Raw genomic sequence first — 18,668 nt, 5'->3', positions numbered from 1 at the left:
TGGTCCTGACTACCCAGGATTCCCTTTTTGCCCTCTAGCAATGTGGACTCTCGGTGATATTTGTCTGAACCCCGGGTCATGTTGAGACCCTGAGGAATGAACTCGCTGACAGGCTATCCAAATTGGCTAGTGGCAGCCTGCCTCTTGAGATTGTTATTCCTGAACTGGACCTTCAATCGGTGTTAGACCGTCATGTTCTGAGTATCTGCAGCACGGAAGGGCATGGCAATAGAGGAGACCACAAACTTGTGGAGGTCTTCCATGCAGGCTTCTTGCAAGGACTCCGTTATCCTTTGCCGGCTGTGCATCGGCCATACTTGGCTTACTCATGGTTGTCTCCTTTGTCGCAAGGATCCGTCCCACTTTCATTGTGGCGCCCGATTAACGGTAGTCCAATTTTGCTGGGCTGTCCTAATCTAGCTGCGGCAGAATCTTAAATCTTCCTGACATGCTACCCTTGGTATTAGTGAACAGTGCCTCAGCAGCTGACCTGATTTTATGGTTTTTGTATAGGAGGTTTTTACCACTCTCTCTAAGGGAGGGCAATTCAGCCTTGTTGGCCCAATGAGGTGTTGGCAGGATGCGCTGTTGCCTCCTCTTCCCTGAACAGGCAGCAATCATCTGGGATTGGTGGTCTGCACAAGCCATTACCCTACCCACTCTGTTGCTCTTTTTCTCCCTTCTCGCATGTTCTGTTGACATGGTGTTCTTCCTCTGTGTTCCTGCGTTTCTCTCACCCTGTTCATATCGCTAGTCTTTTCAGGGTGATATTGGGTGGGCTGCTTGGTAAGTGGTGGCGGGTGTGTCCTCCATCACACTTTGTGCCTTTGGGGTTGCTCCCTGGACAGGACACCTTTCCCGCCTTTCTTCCTTTCCCCATTTTTCTTCTTCCTTGTTCATTTCTCTACGCACTGTTGACTTCAGCAGACCTAGGGGTTTTCCTTCCTTGGGTTCCATGCACTAGGCCCTTTTTTAGTGTGTAGTTTTGTTGATTTGCCTGTTCAGGTAGGAGGGACTGATGACCTTATAGTTTGATCTTTAATCATTAAATCAGCCAACCATTCATACCAAATTAGTGATGTTCTGTCTAAAACATTCAAGCAAGAGAATGGTGTCCATTGGAGAAGTGTTTTACTGGTAATCTTCTTAACCCAGTAGAGATAGCATTTTGGATTGCGAAAGGTGGATCAAATTTGATTTTCAACTATGTTGTATCTCTTAACCTCTTGCAAAAAATCGTAAGTTTTAGACCTTATCCCTCTTGTGCATTATCTGCCACCTTGAAAATATTGCTAAGAAATGCGAATTTTTTCGGATTTTTCTTCAGTAATTCACTTCCGGCATATTTTGTATATAACATGCTGGAAAATTGAGAACAGATTCTATGACACAAAGTAGTAAAAAATCTCTAAAAATATCAAGAAATTGCAAAAAGTTAGGTAGGTCTGTGGTTTTGCCTTAATAACTTTTTTTAGCGCAGTTTTGTACACAATGCATAATATTAAATGATTTAGAGGATTTAATTTCCTTCAAGTTTCATATAAAATATTTATAATTACTCCCTAACACAACAAGAAATTTTGAATTAACAATTTTTGTGAATGTGGACTTGAAACCGAAACACCATCGTCAGTCAGAAATTATATTCTTGAATGTAATACACTCCTGGAAATTGAAATAAGAACACCGTGAATTCATTGTCCCAGGAAGGGGAAACTTTATTGACACATTCCTGGGGTCAGATACATCACATGATCACATTGACAGAACCACAGGCACATAGACACAGGCAACAGAGCATGCACAATGTCGGCACTAGTACAGTGTATATCCACCTTTCGCAGCAATGCAGGCTGCTATTCTCCCATGGAGACGATCGTAGAGATGCTGGATGTAGTCCTGTGGAACGGCTTGCCATGCCATTTCCACCTGGCGCCTCAGTTGGACCAGCGTTTGTGCTGGACGTGCAGACCGCATGAGACGACGCTTCATCCAGTCCCAAACATGCTCAATGGGGGACAGATCCGGAGATCTTGCTAGCCAGGGTAGTTGACTTACACCTTCTAGAGCACGTTGGGTGGCACAGGATACATGCGGACGTGCATTGTCCTGTTGGAACAGCAAGTTCCCTTGCCGGTCTAGGAATGGTAGAACGATGGGTTCGATGACGGTTTGGATGTACCGTGCACTATTAAGTGTCCCCTCGACGATCACCAGTGGTGTACGGCCAGTGTAGGAGATCGCTCCCCACACCATGATGCCGGGTGTTGGCCCTGTGTGCCTCGGTCATATGCACTCCTGATTGTGGCGCTCACCTGCACGGCGCCAAACACGCATACGACCATCATTGGCACCAAGGCAGAAGCGACTCTCATCGCTGAAGACGACACGTCTCCATTCGTCCCTCCATTCACGCCTGTCGCGACACCACTGGAGGCGGGCTGCACGATGTTGGGGCGTGAGCGGAAGACGGCCTAACGGTGTGCGGGACCGTAGCCCAGCTTCATGGAGACGGTTGCGAATGGTCCTCGCCGATACCCCAGGAGCAACAGTGTCCCTAATTTGCTGGGAAATGGCGGTGCGGTCCCCTACGGCACTGCGTAGGATCCTACGGTCTTGGCGTGCATCCGTGCGTCGCTGCGGTCCGGTTCCAGGTCGACGGGCACGTGCACCTTCCGCAGACCACTGGCAACAACATCGATGTACTGTGGAGACCTCACGCCCCACGTGTTGAGCAATTCGGCGGTACGTCCACCCGGCCTCCCGCATGCCCACTATACGCCCTCGCTCAAAGTCTGTCAACTGCACATACGGTTCACGTCCACGCTGTCGCGGCATGCTACCAGTGTTAAAGACTGCGATGGAGCTCCGTATGCCATGGCAAACTGGCTGACACTGACGGCGGCGGTGCAAAAATGCTGCGCAGCTAGCGCCATTCGACGGCCAACACCGCGGTTCCTGGTGTGTCCGCTGTGCCGTGCGTGTGATCATTGCTTGTACAGCCTCTCGCAGTGTCCGGAGCAAGTATGGTGGGTCTGACACACCGGTGTCAATGTGTTCTTTTTTCCATTTCCAGGAGTGTATTATCTTTAATCCATTATGTATGAAATAGACACTGATGTGACAAAAGCCATGGGCACCTGCTAATATTGTGTCAGACCACCTTTTGCCCATTGTTGTGCAGCAACTCGACGTGGCGTGGACTGAACGTGTTATTGGAAGTCCCCTGCAGAAATATTGAGCCATCCTGCCTCTGTAGCCGCCCATAATTGCGGAGTTGTGCAGGATTTTGTGCAGGAACCGACTTTTTGATTGTGTCCCATAAATGTTCAATGGGATTTGGGTGGCCAAATCATTTCCTCAAACTGTCTAGAATGTTCTTCAAACCAGTCATGAACAATTGTGGCACGGTGACATTGTGCAGTGTCATCCATAGAAATTCCATCATTGTTTGGGAACATGAACTCCATAAATGGCTGCAAATGGTCTCTAAGTAATTGAACAATACCAGAGGATACTGCCCATTCCATGTAAACACAGCATACACCATTATGGAGCCGCCACCATCTTACACAGTGCCTTGTTGACAACTTGGGCCCGTGGCTTCGCATGGTCTGCAGCACGCTTGAACCCTACCATCAGCTCTTGCCAACTGAAATCAGGACTTGTCTGACCAAGCCACAATTTTCCAGTCATCAAGGAGGCCAACGTACGGTCACGAGCCCAGGAGAGGCGCTGCAAGGGATGTCACGATGTTAGCAAAGGCACTCGCTGTCACCTGCTGCCATAGCCCATTGATGCCAAATTTTGCGACACTATCCTAATGGATATGTTTGTCGTATGTCCCACATTGATTTCTGCCATTATTTCAAACAGTGTTGCATGTCTGTTAGCACTGACAACTCTATGCATATACCACTGCTCTTCATCATTATGTGAAGGCTGTCAGCAACTTGATTGTCCGTGGCAGGAGGAAATGCCTGAAATTTGGTATTCTCACCACACTGCTGACACTGTGAATCTTGGAATATGGAATTCCCTAATAATTTTCAAAATGTAATATCCCAATGGTCTAGTTCCAACTACCATTCCGCTATCAAACTCTGTTAATTGCCGTCGTGCAGCCATAATCATATCAGAAACCTTTTCATGCGAATCACCTGAGTACTAATGACAGTTGCTCCAACCCACACACTGTTATACCTTGTGTACATGATACTACCGCCATTTGTATATGTGCGTATCACTATCCCGTGACTTTTGTCGCCTCAGTGTATACAAGTAGTTCATAAAATTCATGTAATTTCTGTAACTATTTTTGAAGAAGAAAAACACAAATTTTCAACACTTTCGCACATATTTACAGTTCAACAAAATACGTTTAAAAATAGATCTTAAATTGTATTTTAGTTATACATACAGAATTTTAAGATAAAATTTTGTGTATTTCTTTGGTTTTTGTTCAGATGTAGTTGATGTGTACAATTTATCACTTTGACAAATAGGCAGCTGATCATCTAGCTCGTTTTCTTTGATGTTGAATTAACCTCTGGTCCATTACCACATGATATAAATCCACAAAGAACACATACAATGGAGCATTGAAGCACTGGTTTTTTGCAGCTGTATTTGTTGCCACAAGTGTTTTTGCATTGGCATGAAATAAAGTTCAGCATTGCCTGTGTATCTGGTTCATATTCCTTGTCATTGGAGTTGGACCACCACTATCCTTTTTCCAGCCCCACTTGAGGGCATCTTTTTCATACACCACCCTTGTGGCTAAGTTCTATGTGCACGCCATTGAACTGTATCCCTTGTTGCAGGTAGGTGAGCAAAATAAAATTTGGTATTTATAGCAGCTTTAGAAAAACAAAGGTATCACAACTCATCTACAGAAGTATTTGAGGCACCTGCATAAAGTGCTACAAGGGAATTTTCAATTGCTTCCATGGTCTTCTCTTTCTCTGCAGCTGGATCTTTGAAAATGTAACATTTTCAGTGTGAAGCATCACTCTCAAGTCTGATGCAAAATTTGGTTTTCTTCTGTCCAATCAGAGTGGAGATTGTATCGCATCCACTTATAACATGGAAAAATGCCAATGACAGTTTACTGTTTGGTATCTGTGGAAGCATGGTACCACCAAAGAGAACTTCTGCACAAGGTTGTAGCCTGGAAAGACAAGTTTTTTTCAGTTCTTTTTGTGTTCCTTTTATTTTCTTCTGTGTCGTATCAATCAAAAACTACCATACCATTTTCACCACGATTTTGCTATATATAGGTCACAAATCTTTTAAAAATAGCAGAAAAACATTTTCTCTGAGTCCAGTGAACTCTGTGTAGGAGGTAGCCACCATCTACATCATCACCTTTGCTCTTTCCCATTTCTAAGTTAGTTGGTAAGAGCATGAGGACAGAGTAAAATGTGGACTTTATCTTTTTGAAAATGCCTTCCTCAGAAAAAAAGTGTCAGTGAAAAGGGAATAAGTTTGTACTCAAAGTATTTTTTCAGATCGTCATCCAACTACTTAGAGATGATCATCCTACAGAAAAGCATGAAAGGATCCAGAGCTAGTTTTCCTGATTAACACCCATTGCCAGAGAAGCCATTGCATCTTAACATCGTAAATGCATGTTCTCAAATTTTCTGTTCACAATTCTATTCATTCTGTAGAATTAACCTCCCAGAATAGATGTTTTCATGTCTTTGCCCCCAATCACACTGTTATTTATTGACATTAAGTATTTAACAATTGGAAAAGCACTGTGACTGGAAAATCACTATGTTGGTATACTGAAGTCACTATTATTCCTGGCTATACGAGAACATCCACTTCTGTATGTTGTTCCGTAGTAGCCAATTCACGACTGCAGAAGTTCTCAGTTTCAACACAATCATTTTATAATGCAACTAAGACCAGCACCCAGCGAGTGAGAGTGCGGTCCGTTTTACATCATCCATGAGTCAGCCTACCAGAACTCTATATAGAAAAATGGTTCAAATGGCTCTGAGCAATATGGGACTTAACTGCTGAGGTCATCAGTCCTCTATATAGAGTTGCAATATCTTTGCTTTTCTAAGGTTGCTACAAACACCAAATTCGATTTGGTGTGACTACCTCCAACAAGGGATACAGTTCAATATCATGCATGTAGAACTTATCTGCAAGTTTAGTTATGGATGGCATATGAAGAAGATGCTTCCAAGTGCGGCTGGAAGAAGGATATTGGTGGTCTAACTCCAGTGACGATGAATAATGAACCAGATACACAGACATTGTTGAATGTGATTTCATGCTAACGTAAAAACACTTATGGCAACAAATGCAGCTGCAAAGAAAAAATAAATAAGTAAATAAATAAAAACAGAACGTCAATGCTCCATTGTACTTACACTGCTTATTGGTTAAGTGATGCATTGTACACATCAGCCATATCAGAATGAAAATTCCAGAAATTAATGAATTTGTAACTTAAAATTTTGTATGTATTATTAAAACAAAATTTAAGCTCTATTTTTAAACTATATTTGGTTGAACTATAAGAATATGCAAAAGTGTTGAAAATTTGTGTTTTTATTTTTCAAAAACACTAATTCCCCAAAAATTAAACGAATCACGTGAACTAAATGTAGATATTGCATATGTAATGGTTTAAAGATGATATTAAATTCATGAATACTATTTTTGACTGAGTATGGTATTTTCAGTTTTGAGTCCACTTTCACTAAAATTGTTAATGCAACATTTCTCATTTGTATAAGGAGTAATTACAAATATTTTGTATGAATCTTGACGTAAATTAAATCCTGTAAAACACTGGTTGTTGTGTATTGTGCCCAAAACTGGCCTGAAATAGAAGCTATTGAGGCAAAATCACTGACATATCTAACTTTTTGTCATTTCTTGACATTTTTGCAGATTTTGACAGCTTTGTATCTCAGCCGATGTTCCATATTTTCCAGCATGTTGTATGTGAAACTTATAGGAATTCAACATTCTCTAAAATTGATACTAGCATATTTTCAACTAAAATGCACTGGAAGCAAGTTATAGAGGAAAATCTGAAAAAGTGCCATTTCTTAGCAGTTTATTCAAGATGGCGGAAACGCATAAGGCGAACAAGATCTAAATCTTGGATATTTCACAAGAGGATCAGTACATACAACATACCTAAAAATCAAATTACTCTGCCTTTTATAATCCAACCCCTTTTCAGAACTATCTCTACTACGCTACTTTTGTTTTCAGCATTGATAACAACTCTCTTTGGCAGCAACATAACAGTTGTGTGACTTGTAGTAATTTAGTCTGAGAACCTGAGCAGAACAAACCAGTTTAAAATTTTTGCAGATATAAGTGCCTTAGTCAGAGGTCTTGAGCAGCAGATAGGGAACATCTGCTCCAGTTTTACAAAGCTTCTATGAAAGCCTGACTAGATGTTGGCTGTTTGGTGTAAAGATCAGCAAGACCTACTTATCTTACATCCATTAGTGCTGTTTAGTGAAGGAATTTGTCTGACCACAGGTATCAGCTGCTGCACCACTGCCATCTTGCAGCAAACACTCATGACATATCAAACATGTAGGTCTCATTCTGTTCCATAATCATATGCGTATCAAACTGTTGCTTGACCTTTGAGCAATAAGACATTTGGGACAGATACCAATTCTAATTCAGTGTTGAAGTCATCTGCCAACCTGGGTACTGAAGAGGCCAAGAAATGCTTTAAATTTACTGAGATTCAGAATGGATAGCATTCCTAGGTATGTTTAGAGATTGCATTTCTAGGTATTTTTTTAACTCAACATTTTATGACCTTTTAAATGAGCACTACAATTACATTTCAGTTTTTGCAGCTGAGGACAATCGTGGATACACTTTTGATTTGTCTGTGGTTTTCTTTGAGCATGTCCTCAAGATCCATTTACCAAATAAATTTACAGTAATTGATTTGGAGTAAAATGTGATTGTGAGGGCACTGGAATACATATGGCATATTCATATTAAGAAAGTCATCTTTTTTTATTGACTGTGCATTCTTCAATCTATGTAACACATTTACCCAACAGAAAAACAAGTCCAACTTACCCAGGAACCTTTCTTTGCCAGCAGAGGCTGAGGAAGGGAAAGGAGGTGTCATTTTCTGTGTACGAGACCACATGCGAATTCAGGGAAATGAAATAAGAGATTAGATAACAATGGAATGATGCACTTAAAGTACTGTGGTTTTATATACTGTCCTTTTATAAGTTATAGTAACTGTTGATGTATAGAGTTACGAGTTGGCGGAATGAATAGTGGCTGTAAGTGACAACAGCTACAGAAGTCAACTTCTTGGCTGTGACATACTTCCCTTCCAACCACAGAGATGAGAAGAAATCTTCTCACTTACCTGTGGGTGGGACATAGTCCAGAATGCATGGTTTCTAGCTCTAGTGAGAGGACTCTTCAATATGCAGTGCATGTGGCATACAGAATTCAGTAAGCCACACTTTAACTGAAAGAGGAAAGAGTCCTATCACCAAGTGATCTACCCTCCATTTTAATAGATGCCGAGACAAATGTGCTTTCAGTCCTAAGATTTTGCAAACTCCCCAGTCAGTTTCCTAAATTATTAAGAAGAGCGTCGAATGTGTTGTCAAGGTTATTGGCTCATCAAGCTTTTCTGTAAGCAGTGATCCACATTTTCATGAGTTGTTGTTTTAACATTCTCTTTGTACTCTGTCCAGATTTTTTGGTCACTCTTCAAATTTACATCTTGCATGATTCTGTGATTGTGCCAATCAACCCAGGAGGGTCCCTATTTTTTTTTATTTTTTAAGTTTTACACATTGAGTCACATTTCTCTTGGATTATTTTAGCAAGTGTGCTGATAACCTTCTCATTCAGCTATTTATATGCACAATAAAGATGCCACATTCTTCTCTACAGGTCTCTCCCAGTACAATCAGCAGAGATCTGTCCTCATACAGATGTTTATGTATCATAAAATATCAGTTTCATAAAACTGGTTACAGTCTATAAAATCCCCACTAATACAATGTGTTCTATTTTTCAAAGGTTCGACATAAATATGATGGTGGGCTAGCTTGGTTCACTTGAAAATTATGTACACTTGTTGTGTACTCTTTGATTGAAACATTTACTATCAAACGCTGCACTTAAAGAAGATTTTCTATAAATTATTTAGATCACTCATATTTGGATATAGTTTCCTGTAAAACTAAAATCACTGGCCTTTTTAGTACTAATTAATTCCAGTCAGTTTGTCATAAGAAAATTTGAATTTGTTAACAACGTGTTTATGCAGGGGTCATAATGTGTTGTTTACAGAATTCATGTAACTTCAGTCTAGAATAAGCATTGTGTCACTTAATGAAAGTTCACCCTGATTGACTCTCAGGTGCAACTAGCACATTTAGGAGTGCATAGTTTTCCACCAAGGGGTCACAAGAATTAAGAAGTTAAATCTCAGAAGAATCAGATAAGTGGATAATTTTCCAAATAAGTTTCTGTGAAATAATGAATTTTGCCAAGCAGGTCCCACACCTTCAGGTTTCAAAAGAAATAAGTGGAGGGAGGATGTCACAGTCCTTTGCCCTTTATAAACTACTTCCTTACTAATGAAACCACACCTCCATTATTTTTTGTATGCATTATTTTTGTAGTAACAGCACAATAATATGTTTAATTTATTTTTTCAGTATATATCATCTTTGCTTGTGGAGAGCCTAGAACCAAAATGGAACATTGGTTTGAATAAAGCAATATTTGGAATAGCTGCTGAGAAACACCATAATGTTGGCAACATCGAAGAGTGTGAAGAACATGGATTACGAAGTGCAAGTGATGCGCAACCAGGCTCTTCAACAGTCAACAAAACAGTTTCTCCTGGCAAAAGAAAGCCTGAGGACACCACATCAACTAGTGGAATCACTCCTGAAGCAGAAAGAAGTGGGAAAAGAGCAATGACAGATAACACTGACAATTCACAAAGTAGTAAAAGTAAATTAGTGCCACAGACTCGTAGAAAGGCTATTGAAAACAATATTTATAAAAAGAAGCAAACAGGAGTTAGTTTGGATATGGATGAAAAGATAAAGCTCCTCACATCATGGAAGCAATTTCTTGCCATGGTTCTAAAACATGCAGAAATATCGATGTCTGCATATCAGAAGGAGTTGTTGTCACATGATTTAATGAGTGTTTTACAACTGGAGGTGGGAAATGATGATGCACGGCTGTTTACTATTTTGGCGGAAGCGTATCTGCTTGTAGTTAATGAGTGGCATTGGTGAGGAAACTATTTTATATCTATGAGCTTTGTATCTGCACTTAGGTGGTCAGTTATAAACTACTTACTTCTTTCTTTCCTTCTTTCTTTCTTTCTTTCCTTCTGGTTTCAAAATAGTGTGACTGACTGAAACATCTGCTTATTTCTTTCTTACTCTCTTAAATTATGTGACTAAGTGAAACATCACCAAATTTGAGCTTAAAACATTGAGCATATGTTTTACTGTGTGTATACTCATTAGCTAAAGATAAATCTTAGATGTGATAGGATGCAAACAATAATATGGGTAAAGACAACTACATAAAAAGAAAGTCCAGTTTTTAAATTATGTAGTTGAGCTACACCAATGAGGGAATGTAGCTCTTTCTAATTACATATTCCATACAAATGCACATGAGATGATTATGACAGAAATCTGTTAGGGTAGACACAAAAAAAGTGATTAGTAAAGAGAGTGAGGACACAGGAGGTGTACTAGTCCATGTCACATGCACCTGTTTGTTCAAAGCTGTTAAAGTTAATTGATATAATTCTTTGAAGATTAAGTAACACTCAGACAAGAAGAAAGTGCTGTATATAACTCATTTAAATGTTCAATTTGTCTGAAATTGAGGTGGTGTAGTGTATAAAAGAATTGGGACAGAAATCATTATAAACAACTGATGTGGAAGTGTACTTAAGCACTTACATAGTAAACAGAAAATTTATTATATTGATACCAATTGTTGTTCCTTTTTTTCCCCTCCTCCTATGATTCTGTGTTTTATCTTTGTGGCATGTCTTACAGAAAGTGCTTTCAATTTCTTGATTTATGACATTCATGTAACTGGTACTACATCTGGAGATTACTTGCCATATACGCTAGTTAAGTCTATTATGAATGAAAAGTTGTCTCTTTGAAAAAGCAATTTTTTCATCTAGTTACTTACATTTTCAAACAGTTGTATATATTTTTGCTTTCATAGTTTAGGTGATTATGCTACTTACATGTAATTCTCCCTGCGTATCTTAGAAAAAGAAGCAAATGTGTTCTTAATTATGATTAGTGTTCTGGTTAACAAAAAAATTTTCAATTTTCAGCACATGCCACTGCAATAAAGAACTTACAAAAGTGCAGTTAATGAATCTGCTTCAGTACCTAGTTGTTTCATATTCAGTCATGACACAAAATGTACGAGAACTTATATTGACATTGTGCATCCAGTTGTATGGAAGGTGTAGTAAGCAACTCCAAGAAGGCAAGTAAAATTATTTTATTTAATGGATACTGAGTAACTATGTTGTTCTGAAATTTTAGGAAAAATCCTTATAATATTGATTACTTATTGCGGCAGATGAATCATACCAAACTCAAGTGCTAACTTACACAGACTAGACATATTCCCAAAAGGACACACAGTGACCATCTTGTAATTTTATATTTTTGTTCTCAGTATTAAATATTTCTGCTTCAAATAATAGGTCAAAATAGGTAGTAATACAATTTATATGGCCTGTGGCTGATATATGAAGTTAGAATTTTTTTTTTTCAAATGCTAGGATTTTCAATAAACAATTAATTAAATCCAAATATAATGAATAAAAACTACAGAAAATAGACTACGTGAATTTGTAGTCAAATATCTTGTATCATTTTTGCCTGATTTGCCACCATTTAGAGGACTAACATTTGAAATATGTTTTAACAATTCCCATTTCAGAATATATTATGTAAGAATTCAGTTATGTCACAAAAGTACAATATTAATTTTCAAATGACCCTTTACAAAGGAAAATCTAGTAGTGCTGTCACAGTTTAACTATCACATCACTATATTACGGATATTAGTGTCAGTGACATTGAGAAACAGCTGAAATCTCTGGAATTGAACCCCACTGATGCTGAGAAACAGCCGAAATCTATGACAGAACAAGGCCTCAAACACCAATGGACTCCCTGTTAGATACTATAAATAATTTGTATGAGAGTTAATGCCTCTTTTAACCATTATATACCATAGTTCATGAGAACAAATAATCTATGACCTGTAGTTGGAACAAGCACAGGTCTCTTATGTGTGTGTGCAGGAAAGGTTGAAGAAGTGTTTCACAAATTAGCCGACCAAGATCAGTGTCAACCATTTGTTATAGAATAGTTATTGATAATATAATGTAAATGTATCTAAAAACAAAGATGGTGTAACTTACCAAACGAAAGCGTTGATATGTTGATAGACACACAAACAAACACAAACACACACACAAAATTCAAGCTTTCGCAACCCACGGTTGCTTCATCAGGAAAGAGGGAAGGAGAGGGAAAGACGTAAGGATGTGGGTTTTAACGGAGAGGGTAAGGAGTCATTCCAATCCCGGGAGCGGAAAGACTTACCTTAGGGGGAAAAAAAGGACAGGTATACACTCGCACACACACACATATATCCATCTGCACATATGTGCGTGCGCGCGCGCGCGCGAGTGTATACCTGTCCTTTTTTCCCCCTAAGGTAAGTCTTTCTGCTCCCGGGATTGGAATGACTCCTTACCCTCTCCGTTAAAACCCACATCCTTACGTCTTTCCCTCTCCTTCCCTCTTTCCTGATGAAGCAACCGTGGGTTGCGAAAGCTTGAATTTTGTGTGTGTGTTTGTGTTTGTTTGTGTGTCTATCAACATATCAACGCTTTCATTTGGTAAGTTACGTCATCTTTGTTTTTAGATATATTTTTCCCACGTGGAGTGTTTCCCTCTATTATATTCATATTATGTAAATGGATAGATAAAAAAATCTACTTGGCAAGTGGCGGTAGGGGAAAACACACACACACACACACACACACACACACACACAAAAGGCTTTAACTTTTACCAGCTTTCGGAGCCAGTGACTCCTTCTTCTGGTAGAAGAGTGGAATGGGAAGGAAGAGGGGTGAAGAAAAAAGTCTGGAGAGGTTTAGGGAAAGGGGCTCAGTTCAGAAAAGTAACCCAGAACCCCGGATCAGGGAAGACTTACCGGACGGGAACAGAAGGAAAGATTGACTCTTGGGGACTGTACCCATAGAGATATGAAAACCTGAGAGCTTAAAGGTGGAAGACAGGATAATATGCAAGACAGGTATTACTACTGAAACATTGTGCATGAGGTAATAACATTGTATGTAACAGAGATGGGTGAGGGGATGTCGAAAAATAGACAGATCCGAAAATGAAAGATGGAGTGAAGAAAGGAATATAAATTAAGGCCAGGTGAGTGACAACAACCAAAGACATGTTGTAGTGCTAGTTCCCACTTTGGGAGTTCTGAGAAACTGTTGCCTTGGGGAAGAATTCAGATGGCATGTGTGGTGAAACAGGCACCGAAGTCATGACTGTCACGTTGTACAATATGCTCTGCAACAGGATGTTGTGTGTTATCTGTATACACCTTCTGCCTATGCCTATTCATCCTGACTTATAACTGGGTGGTAGTCATGCCGATATATAACGTGTCGTTTCACAGCTGGCTTTCCCTTTGATAGTATATGTTTTACCAGTTACAGGACTGGAATAGGTGGTAGTAGGAGGATGTGTAGAGCAAGTCTTGCAGGGGGATGTTCCCAGGATAGGAGGAATAGGGTAGGGAGATGGGTGCCGAAGGAACGTACGGTCTGACAAGGATATTGCGGCAATTGAGAGTGTGATGAAAAGCTATTCTAGGTGTGGTGGGTAAAATCTCAGACAAAATGGATCTCATTTCAGGGGATGGTTTTAGGAAGTTGTGTTCTTGTCGAAGTAGCTGATTAATACATTTAAGAGCAGGATAACACTGAGTGACAAGTGGTGTGCTCTGAAGTTGTTTTTTGGAGGGATCAGTAGTACCCAGATTGGATGTGATGGGCTGGGAAATCTGCTTTTCAACTAGGCTGTTGAGGTAATTACGTCCAGTGCAGGCTGAAGTGAGACTGGTGGTGTATTGCTGTAAAGAGTCTGCATCCAAACAAATATGTTTGCCTCAAATGCCAAGGCTGTATGGGAGGGAATATTTGACATGGAATGGATAGCAACTGTCAAAGTGTAAGTATTTTAGTAGGTTTGATGTGGACGGAAGTGTGTAGCTGGTCTTACATACAATGCACTTAGCTTTTCACTTTTATTAACTCGTGAACGATGGTTTAGTAGTACTGTCTGTCTTGCATATTACCCTGTCTTCCACCTTTAAGCTCTCAGGTTTTCAAATCTCATCCGGTGCAGCCCCCACCAATCAGTCTTTCCTTCTCAACCCTTCCAGTAAATCTCCCCTGACTTGGGTTTTGCACAACTTTCCTGAATTATACCCCTTTCCCTAAACATCTCCAGTCATTTTCCTTCACTCCTCTTCCTTCCCATTCAGCTCCTCTGTGAGAACAAGGAGCCACTGGCCCAGAAACTTGTAAATGTTAAACCCTTGTGTGTGTGTGTGTGTGTGTGTGTGTGTGTGTGTGTGCGTGTGTGTGTGTGTTTTCCCATGTCGCTGCTTGGTGAATAGATTTTTTTATCTGTCGATTTACATTGTGTTAGAATAGTGGGTCATGTTCTGAGCTCAAAGGTAATGAAGAATCCCAAACAGAATGACTTGTTCCATGTCAACAAGCATGGATTCTGAAAACATTGGTCATGCAAAATGTGACTCATGCTTATTTCACATGACAAACTGAAAGCAGTGGATCAAGGCATTCAGGTAGCTGCAATATTTCTTGGTTTCCAAAGAGCATGACTCAGTATCTCATTAACCCTTATTAACATCATGTGGAGCTGTTGTTGTTGTTGTTGTTGTTGTTGTTGTTGGTTGTGGCGGCGGTGGTGGTGGTGGTGGTGGTGGTGGTTTTCAGACTGAGGTTTGGTTTGATGTAGCTTTCCATCTAGTCTATCATGTGTATACCTCTTTATCTCCACATAAGTACTGCAGTCCATGTCCACCTGAAACTGCTTGTTGTAGTTGAGCCTTTGTCTCCCCTATAGATTTTTGTGCCACCCCCCCCCCTCCCTCCCCAGCTTAATTCAGTACCTTCTCGTTAGTTATCTGCTCAGTGTACCTAATCTTCATCGATCTTGTGTAGCACCACATTCCTAAAGCTTATATTCTGTCCATATATATACTGTACAACACTACATCAACTTTACTATTGCCGTCATAAATTATTTTCCTTCCCAAATAGCAAAACTCGTATACAGCGTTCACTGCCTCATTTCCCTATCTATTTTGCTCAGCATTGGCTGATTTAATTTGACTATATTCCATTGCCCCTGTCTTACTTTTGTTGCTGTTCATCTTCCAATAACTTTTCCAAGACATCATCCAGTACATTCAACTTGCCTTTAAAGTTTTTGCCATATCTGACTGTCATTTGCAATCCTCAAAATTTTTGTTTCTTCTCCCTGTACTATAATCATCTTTCCAAATGTCTTTCTGGTTTCCTTTACTGCCTGCTTCACAAACATATTGAATAATATGAGAGACAGGCTAAAACCTTGTCTCACCCTATTTTGACTACTGCATGTCCCTCAGCTCTTATAGTTGTAGTCTGGTTACTGTACAAGTTCCACTCAACTTTTCTCTTCCTCTATTTTATTCCTGTGACATATAAAATTTCAAAGTGTGTGTTCTAGTCTACATTATCAAAAGCAATCACTAAATCTACAAATGAAAGAAGCTGGCACACTCTGAATCCACCACAATGTATGAAAGATTACATATGAAGAATGCCTCAAGACTGGACCATTTTCCAATGGTAGTCAGTTACTGTCTTTAGATGTTTCTTAGATGGTTCAGTCCATTGTGAATTGTCCTAATACATTCATACCTATCCGGTTCTCGGTCAGCTATTCTTGTAAACTAGAGCTACAGTTTCTCTACATGTCCATGTCCACAAATACAAGTTTCAAGGTTTTCCTTACATTATGACAGTACTGCCTCTTTCTCTTGTGTATTGTGCCTGTAAATCTTTGTTTCTTTTAGTGGTTATTTGTAGTTTGAGAATCATTGTTCCTATACCACTGATCCCAGTATAAATGTGGACATCCTCAAAGAGGACAGGTCTGTTTGTTGCTAAGAGATCTAATATACTTCTGTCATGAGGGAACATTCAGACTCTCTCTTCATAGGTAGTTTTTGGATAAAGCATTTAATATTATTTTTGAGGCTATTGTGCCATTGTCACAACTTACAAAACTGCAACTATTCCAACTGATTGTTGGCTGGACTGGTGATCTGTAGTAGAAACCCTTGACACTGAGTATTGCTAAAACATCCTCATACACAGCTTCAATTTCTATCTCAGTAACTTTGAGTTTCTTCCGTACTGTGACAAATATATTGCCACTATTTCCTATTGGCATAGGATTTTGATACACAGTTAGTTTTAGCTGAACAAATCTCACTGCTGTCAATTTTGGTTTTGTAGCCAGCTTTTTGTAACTAATATTATGTGAGCTCCACTTCTTCTTAGGAATGCTTCCAACTCTTGGAAATTATTACAAATGTTTTGGCATTGGGTTTCTAGGATTTTAGCAGTCTCATTGATGAGGGCCATTTCTTTGATATCTCATACCAATACTGAGGTCTGTTATTACTATCATTATATGGGTAGGGAGGAGAGTCACACAGTCTAAAAGTCCCTTGTGTATGCCCCACACACAGTCGTCTACCTGGGCGGCAGCTCCTGCCATGTAGTGCATCTGGGACCCATTTATGGTGACCATACAGTTCCCAATACTATGGTGTAAATGTAGGAAGTCAAATCCTAGCTTGTTACAGAATATTCAAAGTCTCTGGTTCAAGCATTCCACTTTACTCAGTTCTGATAACAACACTCAGTTTTGAGCTTTGATGAAATTAGGCCCTGTAGAGTTTGGCAAGATATGACTTAGCTGGGTTAGGGTCATAGCGCTCCTAACCAAACTTCAGTACTTCCAAATCTAAGAGTTTGGTCCGTATGCAATGCTGCTCCCATGTAATGCCATCATGTTCCCCGTCATTATCATAACTTGTCTTGTCAGTCTGTCAATCTTCATATCATCTATAATACATTTAGTTAACAAGATAGCAGACATTGACTTACCATGCTGTCTTCAGTGTGAATTCAAGAGCTACCAGTCTATATCTGTTCCCCATAAAGTGATCCATGGAGATGTTTAACTTAAGAGAACCAGCATGGCCTGTACATCTAGAAGAGACATTAGGATCTGCTGTTTTGTCTCTCTTATGCATTCCCGTTGTTGGTTCGGGGTTAGAATAGGTCCAAGATATTCCTGCATCTCGTAAGAGGCGACTAAAGAGTGTCTCCCACATTTCAACCTAATCACTTGATGGTCCCCTTTTAGGGTTGGTCCTACACATCTTCCAAAATTATCTGAAGAGTAGTGAGAGGGCAAACAAAGTAGTAGTCTGATAGGCAACTGGAGACTTGGGTGGCCTTTGCACCACCTCTCTATAATAGTTCTGCGTCCGAGGACGAGATGGAGATTCTGACATCCCTGAGTTCCTAGATCTCACCTCAGACACAATGGTGCTGGGTGTGAGCACTCATCTGCTGGTGGCAGGTGACCCTGAGGAGTAATCTGCCTCCTTGGTACCTTCATGTCTTCCCAGGTGACAGAAAGTGTCATAGTCCAGTGGATTTGCATTGGTTTCGTTTCCCACCTGGATGAGTTAGAACTCTTTAAGTGTCATACCTGCTTTTTGTATGGCCCTTCTGAAAACCTGGTTTCCGCAATGTGGACCCCCGCCCTTCATGGCTATCAGGGGTACTACAAAAACCATACTGGCTGTGACAGACTGTCAGATGGAGTTTGTATCTTAGTCCGTATCTCTGTCTGTAGCAAACGTGTGCCCCCTTCAAAGACATTTATAAGCAGTGGCTGTCAGGGTGAGGACAATGCAGGAAATTACCATCTGTAACTTGTACCTTCCTCCAGATGGTGAAGTGCCACACCATGTATTAGCTGCACTAATCTCCCAACCACCCACCACCCCCACACCTTTTCTATTTCTGGACGATTTTAACATCCATGAGCCTTTGTAGTGGATCTGAGATTACGGGCCACGGTAAAAATATCGAGAATATCCTTACTCAATACAGATGCCTCGACTCATTTCAGTATGGCACATGGCACTTACTCAGCCATTGATCTCTTGGTTTGCAGTCTTGTCCTTCTCCCTTCTATCCACAGCAGAGCTCACGATGACTTGTGTGGTAGTGACCACTTTCCACTCTACCTTTCCCTACCCCAGCATCACTCATCTGGACGCTTGTCCAGGTGGGCTCTTACCAAGGCTGACTGGGACGCTTTCACCCCTATTATCACCGTTGAATCTGCATTGCATGGCAACATCGATGTGGTGATGCACACCATCACTACTGCCATTGTTGCCGCAGCTGA

The 18,668-nt window shown here is 40.3% G+C and overlaps 1 protein-coding gene across 1 annotated transcript in view; it reads left to right on the top strand.

The window, feature by feature from the left end:
- Positions 1-18,668, top strand: part of LOC126251312 (nucleoporin Nup188) — a 255,349-nt gene that overhangs the window by 169,405 nt on the left and 67,276 nt on the right. The window contains exons 17-18 of the mRNA XM_049951637.1: positions 9,705-10,294; positions 11,375-11,532. Of these exons, the coding sequence (XP_049807594.1) occupies positions 9,705-10,294; positions 11,375-11,532 (748 nt within the window). The remainder of the gene's footprint in view (positions 1-9,704; positions 10,295-11,374; positions 11,533-18,668) is intronic.

The sequence above is a fragment of the Schistocerca nitens genome, chromosome 4 (genome assembly GCF_023898315.1).
Source record: "Schistocerca nitens isolate TAMUIC-IGC-003100 chromosome 4, iqSchNite1.1, whole genome shotgun sequence".
Classification (NCBI taxonomy): domain Eukaryota; kingdom Metazoa; phylum Arthropoda; class Insecta; order Orthoptera; family Acrididae; genus Schistocerca; species Schistocerca nitens.
This window is presented reverse-complemented; position numbering and strand designations above follow the sequence as displayed.